The sequence below is a fragment of the Pelophylax lessonae genome (genome assembly GCF_965119305.1).
Source record: "Pelophylax lessonae genome assembly, chromosome: 1".
Lineage (NCBI taxonomy): Eukaryota > Metazoa > Chordata > Amphibia > Anura > Ranidae > Pelophylax > Pelophylax lessonae.
This window is the reverse complement of record NC_138768.1, coordinates 313,916,096-313,932,004: the sequence shown is the minus strand read 5'-3', so window position 1 is coordinate 313,932,004 and position 15,909 is coordinate 313,916,096. Positions and strand designations below refer to the sequence as shown.

At 44.4% G+C, this 15,909-nt stretch overlaps 1 protein-coding gene across 1 annotated transcript in view; it reads right to left on the bottom strand.

Moving 5' to 3' along the window:
- Positions 1-15,909, bottom strand: part of METTL17 (methyltransferase like 17) — a 55,495-nt gene extending 39,586 nt beyond the window's left edge. The window contains exon 1 of the mRNA XM_082256110.1: positions 15,772-15,909. Within this exon, the coding sequence (XP_082112236.1) occupies positions 15,772-15,898 (127 nt within the window). The 5' untranslated portion in view covers positions 15,899-15,909. The remainder of the gene's footprint in view (positions 1-15,771) is intronic.

The following is a 15,909-nucleotide window of genomic DNA, read 5'->3' as shown; positions in this document are numbered from 1 at the left end:
AGTTGTGTACACACTATACAAAAATTCTTAGGACAAAAAAGTTTGCCGATTTTCTTATAGTGTGCGAGCCTTAAGACTTTTTACCTCTGCAGAGGGGAGAGTCTACCCAGTGAGCCTTAGGCTTCTTCTGTTGAGGAATACATTTTCCCCCACTGCATCCTCCACTGGGATGGTCAATGCTTTGTTAAGCCGAGATACGGTGCCTTGTACCATCACCAAAACAGTTAGTGGAGTGTGAGCTAGATGCACCCAGTACAGCCTGACAGTCTGAAATAAGACACGTTGCAATGCAAGGCAGAAAGAAAAAGTATAGTTCAGGGTACAGGGTTTGGCCTCAAATAATTCTGGCTTATATGTAGCAAAAAAAAGGGCCAGGCAGTCAAAAGTGATCAGGTCACTGTAGGTGGGCAGCAGAGATGATCTGAGGAGAGTTCTACATGTCACTTGCAATGCAAAAGAGCAACAGGAAGCTGCATCCTCAATGCTGACTGGTAGGAAAAAGAGTGGAGTAGACATAAACTTCACTCAGTGGATATTAGTCCTCGATGCTTCAGTGTAACCAACAGAAAGTAGGAAAATTAATAGCACCCAGGGATCATAATACCGATGTACCTCTGGGTGCTAAGCCTGCATGGCCTACTCACAAAGCGAGTCTACAGAGACAGGGTCACCCCTGGGGCTGTACCTGAATCAGCAAAATGCCACAATACAGATCCCAGTGTATGAACGTTACATTTTGGCTAGCCTCATGACATCCAGCCCACTAGGGTATGGGTACAGAACTACCAAGTCAGGCTTAGATTTCCTTGGTAAAATCTTATATATTTGGTCTCATGTTAGCCCTCCGCCGCAAAGGCTGCGGTAGGGAGTGCACAAAGTGCTGCAGTTGTGTATATCTCCATTTATCAAGTGGCATATTCCCCCATTTTTGTGTTATTTCAGAAAATGTGCACAATTTCCTGCCATTAGATCTTGTAACTGTATCACCTCATTGTTTGCCCTTCTAAGAAAGTATAAATAGTCTTCTTTCTCTGGTTTAAAAAATTTGTGTCAATTAATGAAATCAAAGGCGAGTTAAAATCCCAATAAAAAGTTTTACATAAGCAATCCCATATCTTTAACGTGTTCCTAGTAAATATACTCATATTGTTGGCAAGATCCCGATAAACCTGTGGAACCCAAACCATCTTTCCCAAATCTACTCTGCTTTGTGTACACTCAATTTCCACCCAACTCTTGCCTTCCTTATTATGCATCCAGTCTGCTATTCGTGCTACAAAGATTGCTTAGTAGTATTTTTTTTTTTTTTTTAAATGTGGCGCAGCTACCCCCCCCCCCCCCCGACCGTTTTCCCTTGGTTAGTACTGCATAAGCAATTCTAGGGCGTTTATATGTCCATATGTATTTTATTACCATTGCTGTTAACCTCATGAAACAGGCCTGGAGTTTATATATATATATATATATATATATATATATATATATATATATATACACACAAGCTTTGGGAGAATATTCATTTTGACTGCATTTATTCTGTTCAACCATGAATGAGGTCTATGTCTCAGGGAGTTCAGCTGCTCCTTCACCTTATTCAGTATTGGTATGTACTTGGACTTCTACAGAGTCGCTAGTCTCTTGCCTAGTCATGTTATGTAGCTCGAAGGGGGAGGACAAACTGCCATTTACTCTTATTCTTGCCATTGGGTGGTGATAAAAGGCAGAGATCCATCATATCATCCTATCTCCAATGCCTTGGTATCTCAGAGTTTCTAGCATGAAGCCCCGTTCAGCATTTATCGATCGTAATACGGCAGAGGTCCCCTTTTTTCATTTCATGGATCAAGAGGAGTGACTTAAGGCAGTTGTCCCTCCCCTCCCGACCAGACACGAAGCCCACCTGATCATTATGCATCCCTCTTGGCAATAAAGGTTTTAGTCTGCTATATTTTAGGTAAGATTTTTAGATCTGTATTTAAAAAGGAAATTGGTCTATAACTTGTCAGTGCCGTGGGGTCTTTCCCCTCCTTCAGAATAACAGTTCAGGACCTGGGCTTTTCCCCAGGGCCATTTATTGCCCATCCCACCTCTTTGTGTGTGATTGGGGTCTCTAAATCTCATAACTCCTCTCTGGGTAACCTTTGGAGATCAAGCTCCCGCAGATATTCCCTCACGGCCAGCTCTTCCTTTCCTCTCTCCCTGCCGCCTTCTGTCTAACATTATAAAGCTGACTATAGTACGAGTGAAATACCTGAGCGATATCTGGGGTTTGAGTGCACCATTTCCCTAGTCTCATTTTTAATTTTGCGAATATAGGATGCATTTTTTTTCTCCCTTATAGCTTTTGCTAACATAGCACAAAAAAAAAAAAGTCCCACTGGGGTTTGAGCGAGGCATACACATAAATGAGGTAAGAAAGTGACAAATATAGAAGTAAAAAGGTTACAAATTTATTATAAACCAAATGTTAAAAGGGAGTGAGTGGAAACAATCACTCCAGACAATACAAAAATGCCACAATACCAGTATGAAATATAGTGCCAACAGTCTAGAACAAATATTGTACAGTTCTCTTAGGTGAACGAGCATACTGATAATTGTTCAAATAGACATCTCAACATGTTTCAAAATCTTGGATAATTTCTTCATCAGCGGAAAGGAGAGCAGAGCACAGAACTATTTCTTCTATGAATATAATACAAAGGTATTCGTCTCGTACAGCATAGGTGTATAAAGTAAATTACAAAAAAACATTCTATCTACACGCGAGTCAAGCAAACAGATCAACCATACTTGCAATACTGGAATGTGTCACTGAGAGTGCGAATCAGCTGTGATGGTTTGAGAGAGGCCGTTCAGGGCAAATCAGGCAATCCTAAGATTTGAACATTGGGGAAGGGAAAAAGGAAATATGAAAGAGTAAAATGTTACGAGGGTAAAAAAGATATATGCCCTCATATTTATAAAACACAGCATATGGCAGCCCAGCTATTGCTTACCTCCAGGGAGAAAAAGGGAGATCAGGAAAAAGATATTGATTCCTCCATAGCCCCACATTAAATGGTCAGCTGATGGGGAGGGTCCAAAGTGGCTCAATGTATATAGATATATGTAACAATCTCACCAGTAATGAATGGAGGGCCGATGGTGTGATAAGTAATAATCCTGGAGGATTATAAGCCAGCTGGGGGCAAACCTGTTGGTTCGAGGTCTCCTGTGACGTCTGGCGACACCTCGCATGCATTGCGCGGTGACGTCAGACGACGCGGGACCGTCGACACATCAAGGGGAACCAAGCCTCGGACCGATGGAGGTCTTGAACACAAGGAGGGGAACGGCGTAAAGGGAGGATATCAACCATCCCACGTCAGAGGCAGAACCCTCTACATACAAAAGCCCCTCTGCACAGCCGTACAGGGAGGCTGTGTGTGCCGGGGAAAAACCTATGGGGCACAAAGCAGCACACACACACAAACACACACACACACACACACACAGTGGTAAAGCAACCCACAGGGGGAACTTAAATAGGCAGAAACAGCGAGCATACACATGCTGACAGCACATATCCTGTAGGGATCATATAATTTTATCCCCCAAGGGTAAATCATTTAAACAACAATATACAGACGGTCACTTTCCTAGATGTCAAAATATCCAAAACGGCAAATCTAACAATCTCTTGTGAACTTTTTTGAAAAAATACGGCTGGAAAGAATATCCTCCATGCCAATAGTTTTCAACCACGTCCATTCATAACATCCATTTCATAAAGCCAATACTTAAGGGCCAAAACGCATATGCACCACACAAGAATCTTTTGTTCGGGAAGCTGATACCCTGAGAAAAAGATTCTTAGAAAAGATTCTTAGAAAGAGGATATAGCCACAAATGCCTTAAAAAAGCATTTACCCAGGCAGGGCCTCTTTTCTCAAACCTCAACCTACGAATGACAACACGACCAGGATTATTACTAAATTTTCCAATGAACATAAAAAAGTGAAATCAAGAAGTATTGGCATTTACTTACATCTGATCCGACTGTGGGCCCCTTTGTTGCTAAAATACCTTCATCACTTTTAGGAGAACCTCCTCCATTGGAGATAAGGTGACACAAAGTGAATATCTAGGTCAATCACGCAGTGATCCTTAAAAGAGCAAGGGAACTTTTCCCTTTGGGTCCTGCTCGCACAGCCGTTAAAATGACCAGAGATATCAAGTGTGATTACCCAATGGATGCACCTTCATTGCAAAACATTTTGCCAACTGCCAAACTACAATGGCAGTATACCTTATGCAATGCGAGTGCGGTTGTTTTTACGTGGGCAAGACTATACAAAAATTGTGGCAATGTATTTACTGCCACGTATTAAGTATAAAACAAAAAATCCAGAACTTCCATTGGGATGGCATGTCCTACAGGTACATGGGGGCTCTCTCTCTTGTTTTTCTTTTCTTGTGCTGGATCGAAAGGAGACTTCAACAAGACTCTCCTCCAGCGAGAGCTGCGATGTATTTCCAACCTGGATGCCACCTTGCCGCCTGGTCTTAAGGCCTGTAACTTTAAACTTTTTCTTCAAGGCTCTACTTCAAGGGGTCTTGATAGGGATTTATAGCAAGACCGTTTACTACATCCTGCAATCGCATCTTCACCGTTTATCCTATTGATATCTTACATTCCATACCCTTCCCCCCCCCCCCCTTTTCTTTGCCTATTTGATCTCTACGTATATCCTCAAACAAGCACATATTGTGATTTTTCTGCCAATGTAATATCTACATGTGAGGTTACATGCTCACTAGTCCACCATTGCAATTCCCTTACTTCATTATAGTGTGTGCCATTTTGTGAGAGATGACCATTCCCTCTCTCCCCCTCCTGTTTTATGGTGGATGAGAGAACTAATCTATATATAATACAAAAGGATGGCTCCTTTTCATTATCTCATCAATATTAAGATTTGATACTTATTTCCAATATTGTTATAATTTTAGTGTTATTTCATCCATTTAATTGATCACTTAAAATCGCTTTATATGTTGCCCTTTTAGTTTAAATTACATTTACCCTTGGGGGGGGATACAATTATACGATCCCTACAAGATATGTGCATCCAGCATATGTTTGCTCGCTGTTTCTGCCTATTAAAATTCCCCCTGTGGTTTGCTTTACCACTATGTGATGTTTTGTGCCCCATAGGTTGTTCCCCGGCACACACAGGCTCCCCATATGGCTATGCGGAAGGGCCTGTGTATGGAGAGGGATCCGCCTCTGACGTGGGAGGGATGATGTCCTTCCTTGACGCCTTCCCCTCCCTACGTTCCAGACCTCTCCATCGGTCCATGGCCTGGTTCCCCTTGTGTTGACGGTCCCATGACGTCTGACGTCACTGCGCAACGCATGCGCAGTGTCGCCACACGAGGCCTCGAACAGGATGGCCCCCAGCCAGCTTATAATCTTCCATTCATTACAGGTGAGATCATTATATATACACCTATATAAATTGAGATACTTTGGACTCTTCCCATCAGCTGACCATTTGATGTGGGGCTATGGAGGGATCGATATCCTTTTCTTGATATCCCTTTTTTCTCCCTGGAGGTAAGCTATAGCAGGGCTGCCATACGCTGTTTTATAAATATGAGGGCATATATCTTTTTACCCTCATAACATTTTACATTCTTTCATATATCCTTTTTCCCTTCCCCAATGTTCATGGTGACTGCCTTCTCTTTTTTTAGGGCGATCCTCGTGAGCAACCTAGGAGTGCACTTTAGCATAGTTCACATAGTGCTTTTGTGGCATTTACTTGTTCAGAACACTACCTGGATCCAACACTGCCCTATGTGGGCCTTACTATTGTTAACTAAATTGCTGCCAACCTCCAGGTGGCTCCTTTTGGCCAGCCTACTTTATGATAAACATTTTCAGTATCTTAGGATTGCCTGATTCCCCCAAATGGCCCCTCTCAAAACATCAAAGCTGATTCACACTCTCAATGACACATTCCAGTATTGCAAGTATGGTTGATCTGTTTGCTTGACTCACGTGTAGATAGGATGTTTTTTGTAATTTACTTTATACACGTATGCTGTACGAGAATACCTTTGTATTATATTTAAAGAAGAAATAATCCTGTGCTTTCCTTTCCCCCTGATGAATAAATTATCCAAGACTTTGATGTCTATTTGAACAATTATCAGTATGCTTGTTCACCTATGAGAACTGAACAATATTTGTTCTAGACTGTTATCACTACATTTCATACCGGTATTATGGCATTTTTTTATTGTCTGGAGTGATTGTTTCCACTCACTCTTTTTTAAACATTTAAGTTTATAATAAATTTGTAATAATTTTACTCCTTTCTACATTTGTCACTTTCTTACCTCATTTATGTGTATGCCTCGCTCAAACCGCAATGGGACTTTTTTTGTGCTTTTGCAAGTATATTTATTTTGGGGGGGGGACGGCACAACGCTGTCTTAGCCTCTTTTTTCCACCTATAGCTTTGTATCCATTTACTGGTTTTGCTAGCCACTGCCCAGGTTAATTTCCCAATTGAGATTTTACTTTCAATAGATTTTAATTGAAATTTTTCAAATAATACAGGAAACGAGAACACATTGCAGAAATATCAACAGGGTTATAGCAATGAGAAACAACAATAGCGATACCATAAATATGTTTCATAAGAGCGAGAGAGAGGCCACAGTGGAATCTGGAGAATGTTTCATATGTGGCAAAGTAATTTATAGTAACACATTCAGCCACTGCAGGAGAAGTATTTCCCCAAGTACCCCTATTGGGAACCAGCTGTGCCCGGGGACACCCCCTCCCAAGAAAGAATAAACAAAGGGAGATAAAATCGTAAAGTCCACATAAGTAATAGAGCAGTCTCGGGATACCTTGATTCCACCTGTAGCTATACCTGGAGGAAATGGTATCATATGAACAACTTGTAAGGGTTTAAAATAAACTAAAAAAATTCCAAGGGGCTTCCATTGTCACAAAGAGGTGTATGAGGAGAGAGACAAAATCGGGTCAGAGGAAGGGGGAAGAGAGAAAAGAAAGAGAATAAAGAGAAAGGAGAGAACAGTGTCCAGTGTATAAGCAGCTATTACAGGAGCGAGACCTTAACCTATGTAGCCCAGGGTTCCCATGTAGCTTCAAAGCGTGCAGAGGAATGTTCCAGTATACTAACCAACTTTTCTTGGGACATGATCCATGAGATTTTCCTTTTTGCCCTTGAGGAGACAGAAGGACATTTCCAGGAACCCGCAATGGTCAATTTAGCCCCCGTTAAGATGAAGTGGATGAGACGATAAGACTTACTTGCTGGAAAATCCCGTGCATTAAGCAGTGCTATTTGAGGAGTTTTTGCAACAGCTACCTAGGTTATTTTACGGATAACTTGGAAAATTCTGTTCCAGAATCCCCTGAGTCCACCACACATGCAACATATCACCTATAGTATCACAGCTCCGAAAGCAGAGAGGCGATGTGGATGGAAACATTTGTGACAGCCTAAGAAGTACCAGCGCATCAAGACTTTCAGGTTGGCCTCGATAAGGGATACATTATGGATACCGTTGGGAATTCTAGGAAAGCAGCGAAACCATACCTCTGCAGGCCACTCATGTGCTAGGTCAGTCTCCCATGCCTCCATGTAGGGTGTTTTAGAAGGCGCTGAAGCCAGTGATTCATAAATAATCGAGATACCACCCCTTCCTTTCTGTCAGGTCACCGCACCAGCTTTCATATTGGGTAGTGCGAGGGGGGAGTTGGTTTGGACGTCCACAATGAATGCAGGAAATGTGAAATTTGGAGGAAGCTAAATTTTTCACATTGTGGCATTTTGAGTTTTGGATTGCAATATTTTTCAGTGATAGGACCAGAGAGGGTAAAGAAGTGTCCTATTCGGTAAAGACCCTTATCTATCCATCATTTAAAGGCTAGAATATCTTTACCTGGTGGAAATAGAGGGTTTCGAAAGATGTGTGCCAAAGGCCAGATAGGTGAAGTCAGAGCAGGGTGATCTCTAAGGGAGTCCCACAATCTAAATGAATGGGAGAGGGTGGGTGACAGTATGGGTGGTCTATCCTTGGGCGGGCACCAGAGAAGGTAATCCAGGGTATTAAGAACCACTTGCCTTTCCATAGATACCCAATCTGGGGTGTTAGAGCGTTTGTAGATTTGAGGTCTGAGCTAAACGTGCCGCTAGAAAATACCAACGGAGGTGTGGGACCCCTAAGCCTCCTTGTTTCCTGGATCAAAGTAAGATTTGTTTGGGCAATCTGTAACCCTTTGACCCCCAGATAAACTTGGTGATCCTGTTCTGAAGTTTTTTTCAAAAAATCCCTGGGGACTGGGATTGTTAAAGATCTAAAGTAATATAACATTTGGGGAAGCAGGGTCATTTTGATCGAATTAATTTTACCCAGCCAAGAAAGATGTAAGCAAGACCAGTTGTTTAGTTTGGCTTCCATGTGTTTGAAAAGGCCTGGGTAGTTGGCCCCAAACAGCCGGTCCACTGACGGAGTCAGGTTGATGCCCAGATAGGGGATGGAGGACGTGGACCAGGTAAACATGAAGTGTTCCCATAGATGTGTCACCTCGGGGGGAGGAAGGTTAATATTCAATGCATGTGATTTAGAGTAGTTAACTCGGAGGCCCGAGGCCCTCGAAAATGCTTCGAGGGTCCGGTTCACATTTGGAAGGGAAACCATAGGAGATGTAAGAAAGAGAAGGATATCGTCTGCGAATAGGGCGCATTTATGTGTATGAGGACCACATTGAACCCCTTTTATGTCCTGGTGTTCCCTAATGGAGATGGCTAGAGATTCGATTGCAATAGCAAAAAGCAGGGGCAAAAGAGGAGCACGCACCCCTGCATAGTGCCACTGGAGATCGCTAGCGGACAAGAATAATAGCCCTGTAGCTTTATTTGCGCCACAGGAGTGGAATAAAGCGCATGCAAGATGTTCAAGAATGAGCCACCAAATCCCCATCTTTGAAGGACCTCAAACAGATATTTCCAGGAAATGGAGTCAAAGGCTTTATGGAGGTCCAATGACAGTAAAAAGCCTTTATGAGTGCCCCCCCCCCCCCATCCCATTGGGATTGTAGAAGGGAAACAATGTCAATGGCTCCCACTTGGTCCTTATGTATATATGATGCGATGAATGAAGCCATGCGGTCAGCCAAAATTTTCGTTAAGAGTTTAAGGTCATTATTGATAAGTGAGATCGGGTGGTAATTATTAACCAGGCTCGGATCCTTTCCCGGTTTGGGCAAAAACAGAGATAAAGGCAGAATTAAGTGTCTTATCGAAAGGTAAGCCAGACCGTAAAGTGTTAAAGAATTTAGTGAGTTAGGGAGCCAGTGTGAAAGCATAAGTTTTGTAATATATATTGGAAAAACCATCTGGGCCTGGAGCAGAGTTTGTCTTGGACTTTTTAATGGCCATAATGACTTCCTCAACCGTGAATGGTTGTTCTAGTTCTGAGCAGTTGACATCAGTAAGCTTGGGGAGAGAGATGGAGGAGAGAAATTAGTTCACATCCAAGGAGGAAGGGGATGAGGAGGGATTATATAGATTTAGGTAAAAGTCCCTGAATGTTTGTAAAATGCGCAGAGGGTTCTGAGTTAGAATGCCTCCATCAACTTTGAGCTTTGGTAGAACATATGTACGGTGTTTGGGACATAACCTGTGAGCTAAAGCAGTGCCTATCCTATCCTGTTGGTATAATTTAGCCGAGGACCACCGCAGGTTCTTTTCGGCCTTTGTGGTCAGAGCAAGGTTAAGGGAAATTCTGGCTGCACTCAATGCGTCTGCCGACTGTCTGGATGGGTTCAGTTTGTGTTTTCTGCTGAGGTCTTGAAACTCCTTTTCAAGTCTCTCAACATGAGCCTTTTTTGCCTTGAGACTGCGGGAAGAAATCTGGACCAGAACTCCTCTGTATGGGGTGAGCTGTGACAAGGAGTAACCATCAAGGAGACTCCCTGGACAAGGAAGAAAAGAGGAGAAGGTTAGGGAAAGGAAAAGAGGGGATGCAAAAGGGACGGTGGGGGAAGCCCTTACACAAGAGGGTCCCAGGCTGGAGTGAATATTGCCAGACCAAGGAGCCAATTGAAAAAACACTGCTGAGAAAAAAAAAAAACAACATCAAAAACAGACAAAAAAAAAAAAAACACACATAAGACAACAAGACAAGAACGACGAGAGGTCCCGAAGGACCTGCTCGTGAGAAAAGGCTTCTCCCTCAGAAGAGAGAGAAGAACCCATGTTGTTAAAACCGGAAAACCAGTAACCAAGATGGGAGGTGGGGCATGATCACCGCCCCAGGGATCCGGATCCCCTAAAAAGGCATAGCACCATTAAAAGCAATAAGAAAATGTGAAAAAGCATATAGTTAAACCAAGAATGCTCAACCTGTGGAAAGGTCAGCTGAACCAGCCAATAAAATTGAGCCAGTGCTATCATAGCACTGTTAAAAGACCCCAGGCATTATGTGTCTTATGAAGGCAGCCAGAAAAAAAAAAAAAAAAAACCCTGCCAGAAGGCACACAATGTCCGGAGACATTTCGTGAAGGTAGGTACTTCATAACCATGGAGGCAATGAAAAATAACAAACAGCATATGCAACGGAGTATACAGAAGAGTTCCAGATGTCGTCAAACTAGGATAAGCCAGGAACAGAATTGGGATAACTCAGGGAGGGAGACTGTCCTTTGACTTCTTAGGCTTGGACTTCAACCACAAGGGGGAAATCGGACTGGAGGGTATTTGGCGCTTGGTGGAGCTGGATGCCGATAATGAGGGAGGAGAAGACGGATCTTGAGAGATGATGTGCAGTTTCAGGAGAAGTTTGAGGTTAAATGGAAACAGCCATCTATATTTAATGGTATGCTGTAGGAGAGCGGCCAATAGCGGTTTAAAAGATTTGAGTCATTGAACGGTGGCCAGGGAAAAGTCCGTGAAGATTTGAATAGGTACTCCTTGGAAGTTAAGATGGTCACTGGAGCGAGTTTTCCTCATTATTTCTTCCTTCACTCCATAATAGTGCGGCTTCACTATGATATCCCTAGGTAGGCCATCCTGGCATACAGATTGTAGGGCCCTGTGCAGCTCAAGCTTATGTGGGGCTACGTCCGGTATGAGGCCTTTAATGATAGACTGAACCGTGTCTGAACATCATGTCTGAACATCCATAAATTGTACCTCCTGCTGCAATTTTCAAGGTCATCTATTTTCAATAGAGCCGCATCCAATTGGTCATGTAGCTCTTGGAGACGGTCAGAATTTTGATTAGCCTTAACCACGGTGTGGACTAGTTTGCACTCAATATCTTTTATACGAGTTCCAATGTTTATCAGGTCAGCTTTTATGTCCCCTGTGATTTTAGAGGCAGCGGTGGTCAGGCCCCTGTCCAACAGTTCAGCGAACTTAGAAAACATGGCTTCCATCTGAGCCTGAGGGCCTGGGGAGAAGTTAGCCCCTGAATAGGGAGACTATGGGTGGACCGCACCTACCTCAATGGGAGACCCCGGGAATGTGTTGAGCATTAGGCCTATCAAGGATTCAGTGGAGGCTGGGGGGATAGTTCCCACTTGTGGCATACTCACGGGGGAGGCCACAGGGCTCATGGTGTAGCGGTGTGCCATCTGTGGAGGAGGCTGCAGCGGGAGATGAGGGCTCTGCTGTATGGCGTCCGCCATATTGGGTGTTCCTGTCAGGCTTTCCATCGCTGAAAAAGCTGTAATCAGAGGTCCCTGCGGACCGATCCCAATGGCATAGGGCAGACCTGCGCGTGTTCCTCTATCCGATGGTGCCTCCAATGCCGGAATGCAGTGTTAGGAAACGGCGCGGGGATCCGTAATCATCCAGGGTGGGACGGAGCTCCGGCTTCAAGTGGCCATCTTAGGAGCTACCGGGCATGCGCCAGTATCCAAGAAGTTTTGTTAATCTTCCCATGGAGGGTGAGTAGTAGGCTTTTGGTAGAGGGGGAATCCAGGAGGGTAAGATGGTGGTAGCGCTGTAGGAAAGGCCGCAGCTTCTCCTGATTACTAGGCCTCAAGTTCTATGTCCCTCCAATCTGGTTCCAAATTTAATAATAGTGGGCTCAATATGTAGCAGGGGGTTAGAGAAGTCCCCCGATGTTGTTGGTGTGCCCGTGGGGAGTGAATAGGTGGACAATGGCCGTGGATGAAGGTCGGGCCAGGCAAGATGGCAGCCGAGTCCAGAAGGAAAGGCCCAGGTATGCAGGATGGCAGCTGTGCGGAGAGAGGCTCTATTAGTGGGGACTGATGGCAGCTGATGAAGATGGCCTCAGAGAAAGTGGATGATCGTCTACTGTGTGCTGGATGTGCGGCCCGAGTCCCACGGTGCTAGGCCGCAACTACTGTGGAGGCTTTAAAGCCGCGAGTAGGCCGCGGGAGTGAGAAAGGAAGAATCTGGCCGTCAGACACAAGATGAGGGCTCAGGTCAGTGCCGCTAGTGGAGGGTAATGTGGCAGTAGCTTTTGGAGGGAAATGTGACTTTTCACTTATCTTAGGATCCTGAATGAGGGAATCATTCAGTTTCAAGAGACCCCGCACTACTTCTATGGTAAGCCTTTTATTCACACATTTTTCCTTCGACTTAGATTCTCCTGATCTTCTAATTTATATAGTAGGGATCGGTTAGCTCTCTACAGTGACTTTATCTGTTTGCTCAAGTCCTCCAGTAGTCAATCATGTACATCCAGTCTCCTCTCCATTTCCTCCACCCTCCCAAGTACCTGTACAATATCTGCCTGTACTGCCGCTATATCCAGTTTCAGAGAGGTTTCCATTTTAGACAGCAGCCCGGCTAAGGTTTCCTTGATAAGCGGTAAACTTGTTTGGGCTTCCTCGAAGCCAACGTCTCCTTCTACTGTCAGGACTGACCTCTCCTCTTTTGAGCCTCCATTTTGCACTTTAGGTCCCCCTTAAAAGTTCCCTCCAGAGCTCTTTGGTCCTAGGTCCTAGGCCACTGGACGTTCCTCCGTTATAAGTCTTTGCTTTCCCGTCCATGAGCGCCCGGAGGCCCCTTGTCTAGGGCTATCAAGTCCCTTTTCCGCCATGCTAGTCTCTGCTAACATTTAGCGCTGGATGCCCCCAGGGCTAGGGGCAGGTTGGGTTAGTTTGTTTGCTTTTGATTTACCTCTCATCTTCAGCCTCAGGTGGCCTCAACTGTAGGGAAAAGAAAAATGAAAACCCAGAGAGGTGCCTAGGCAGCTGTAGACAACTATCACTAGGAAAAAGTGGGAGAGTAGCGGCATTGAAAAGTTTACTGCTATAACTAATACAGGGACAGTCTCAGTCCTTTTGGAGCGATGAATAAAACATATAGCTGAGCACATAGGAAGGAGAACTTCAAAGTATACAGTTATCAGTAACAGTGTCTCTGTTAAAGTCCTCACGGGGACCCCCAGAAGGATAGTCCTGGGGGGGAAATACTGTACTAAGCTGGTTCAGGGGTCTTCAACACAGATTCCCCTCTTAGAAACTAACCTTCGCTCAAGTCCTTCTGAAGGCAAGCTAACCGCTCTCGGAGCAGCTGTTTGATGAGGACAGAGCATCCAGAAGCTCTCCTTCTGTTGCGGCTTCTGCCGATAGAGGTAGGGAGGAATCCAGACACAGAGTGTCGATGGAGGTAGGCCAGAGGCGGGAGAGTGATCTGCGCTTCCAGCACTGGCGGTGGCGGAAGGGGAGTCAGAAGGCCCAGGAGTCAGCAGCCCAGAGCTCCCGCCTGCTCTGCATTCTGACAGCCGGACGCCATCTCTCTTCAACGTGGGCTGCTGCTATGTACATCAGACGGCAGCGGGGTTCACCTACTCCAGCGCATGCATGAGCGTCATCTCACATCGGTGCATCACCCCCTAGTGACCAATACCTGGTTTCATGATCATGGTATTACTGTGCTTGATTGGCCAGTAAATTCACCTGACCTAAACCCCATAGAGAATCTGTGGGGTATTGTCAAGAAGGTGAGAGACACCAGACCCAACAATGCAGACAAGCTAAGGGCCAGTACCAAAACAACCCAGGCTTCCATAAGACTTCAGCAGTGTCACAGGCTGACCGCCTCCATGCCACACCACACTGATGCAGTAATTCATACAAAAAGAGTCCCCACCAAGTATTGAGTGCATACTATACTGTACATGGACATACTTTTCTGTATGCCAAAATTTCCGTATTAAATATCCTTTTTTTTCCCCCCCTTCTTAAATTGGTCTAACGTAATGCTCTAGTTTTCTGAGATACTACATTTTGGGTTTTCACTAGCTGTACACCATAATTATCAAAATTAAAAGAAGAAATGCTTGAAATATATTACTCTGTGTGTAATGGATCTATATAAAAAAAAAAAAAAAAAAAAAAAAAAAAAAAAAAACGAGGAATTTTTTTTTAAAATTAAATTACTGAAATAAATGAACTTTGAGGATATTCTAATTTTAGGAGATGCGCCTGTAGGCACTGGCTTGGTTATTACCCCCTCCCACTGTGTGCAGCCGCCTAATCCGATGCTGCACGCACATGCCTAGACGCTGCTGGACACCATCCAAGAGACATGAGGGGTTGCAGCTCGTCGGCGGTACTGGATCTCCCCGAGCGCTGAAGGAGGAGAGAGGAAGCCAGGAAAAGGCCCCCTCACCTGGGACACTGCCTGGAGGACCCTTGGTGCAAAAAACAAAAAAGGGAACATAATCCCCCACATTCCCTTTGTGTTCCTACCTGGCCAAGGGTAACACGATAACTGAGGACTGTGGGGAGAGGCCACCAATTTAAAGTCTATGGTGTGTGGGTGTTTTCTGCGTGAAGATAAGGAGCTACATTTTCTCTGTCCTGTGCTATCATGAAAGACGTTTTGAGAAAAAATAGTTTTCTAAAACACAAGTCATGGTTACCTCTAATGACCAGTATCTAATGCTCAGCTTGTCCTTGGTTACCGTACAAATTCTATCTTCCTTGATGCCAAATAACACGGAAAGTGCTATTTTTTTTCCCTGGCACTGCAGCTGAGAAGCTAGGGTGCTCATACAGTGGGGGGGGGGGGGGGGGATTTACTAAAACTGGTGCACTTTGAATCTGGTGGAGCTGTGCATGGTAGCCAAACAACTTCTAACTTATGCTAGTTAAAATAAGCTTTGACAATAAAACCAAGAAGTGGATTGGCTTTAATGCAGAGCTGCACCAGATTTTGGACTCTCCAGTTTTAGTAAATAACCCCCACTAAAGAATTGAGTTGTTTACTCTTCCTTTTCTCTCCCCTTTACTTACAACCTTGTATTTTTTGTTCACGCAATACAAAGCGCTCCTTTAATGGATGAGGGGGGAGGAGAGGTAGGCAAATGATGGGATCTCCCCTCATCCATTCACAGAACACACTAGATACTAGATTCTGTGAAAAGACTAGACTTTAGTCAAGTCCTTCAAACAGAAGGATATGTTTGTCATGATGTTTGCTAAAGGGGGTCCAATTCAAAAGTTGGAAAATTAATGTTCTTGGAAACCCTGCTACATTTTGGACAAAATATTTTTTCTGTAGAACTAAACCTTACAGGGTCTGTACTGTGACTCGCCATGGCCGGACTGTACCGAACCAAAGCACAGATGGGAAGGCGGGTGTGTGCGCCCTCTACCCAGAAATGCCAGATCGCGTACATGTACGTGATCCAGCGCAAAGCTGCCACCCTGTCGCAGTAATTTTGCAATGGGGCAGTCCGCAAGTGGACATTTACCTGAATCTGGAATTTTGGCTATAAACTCAGCCTGAAGCACAGATGCTTTTTTTCTCAAGTCAATATCTTCCACAGGGCGTTTCCTGCTCCATAGGTAGTTTTTCAAAGAAGCAGCATGCTCTTCCATACCTTGGATAT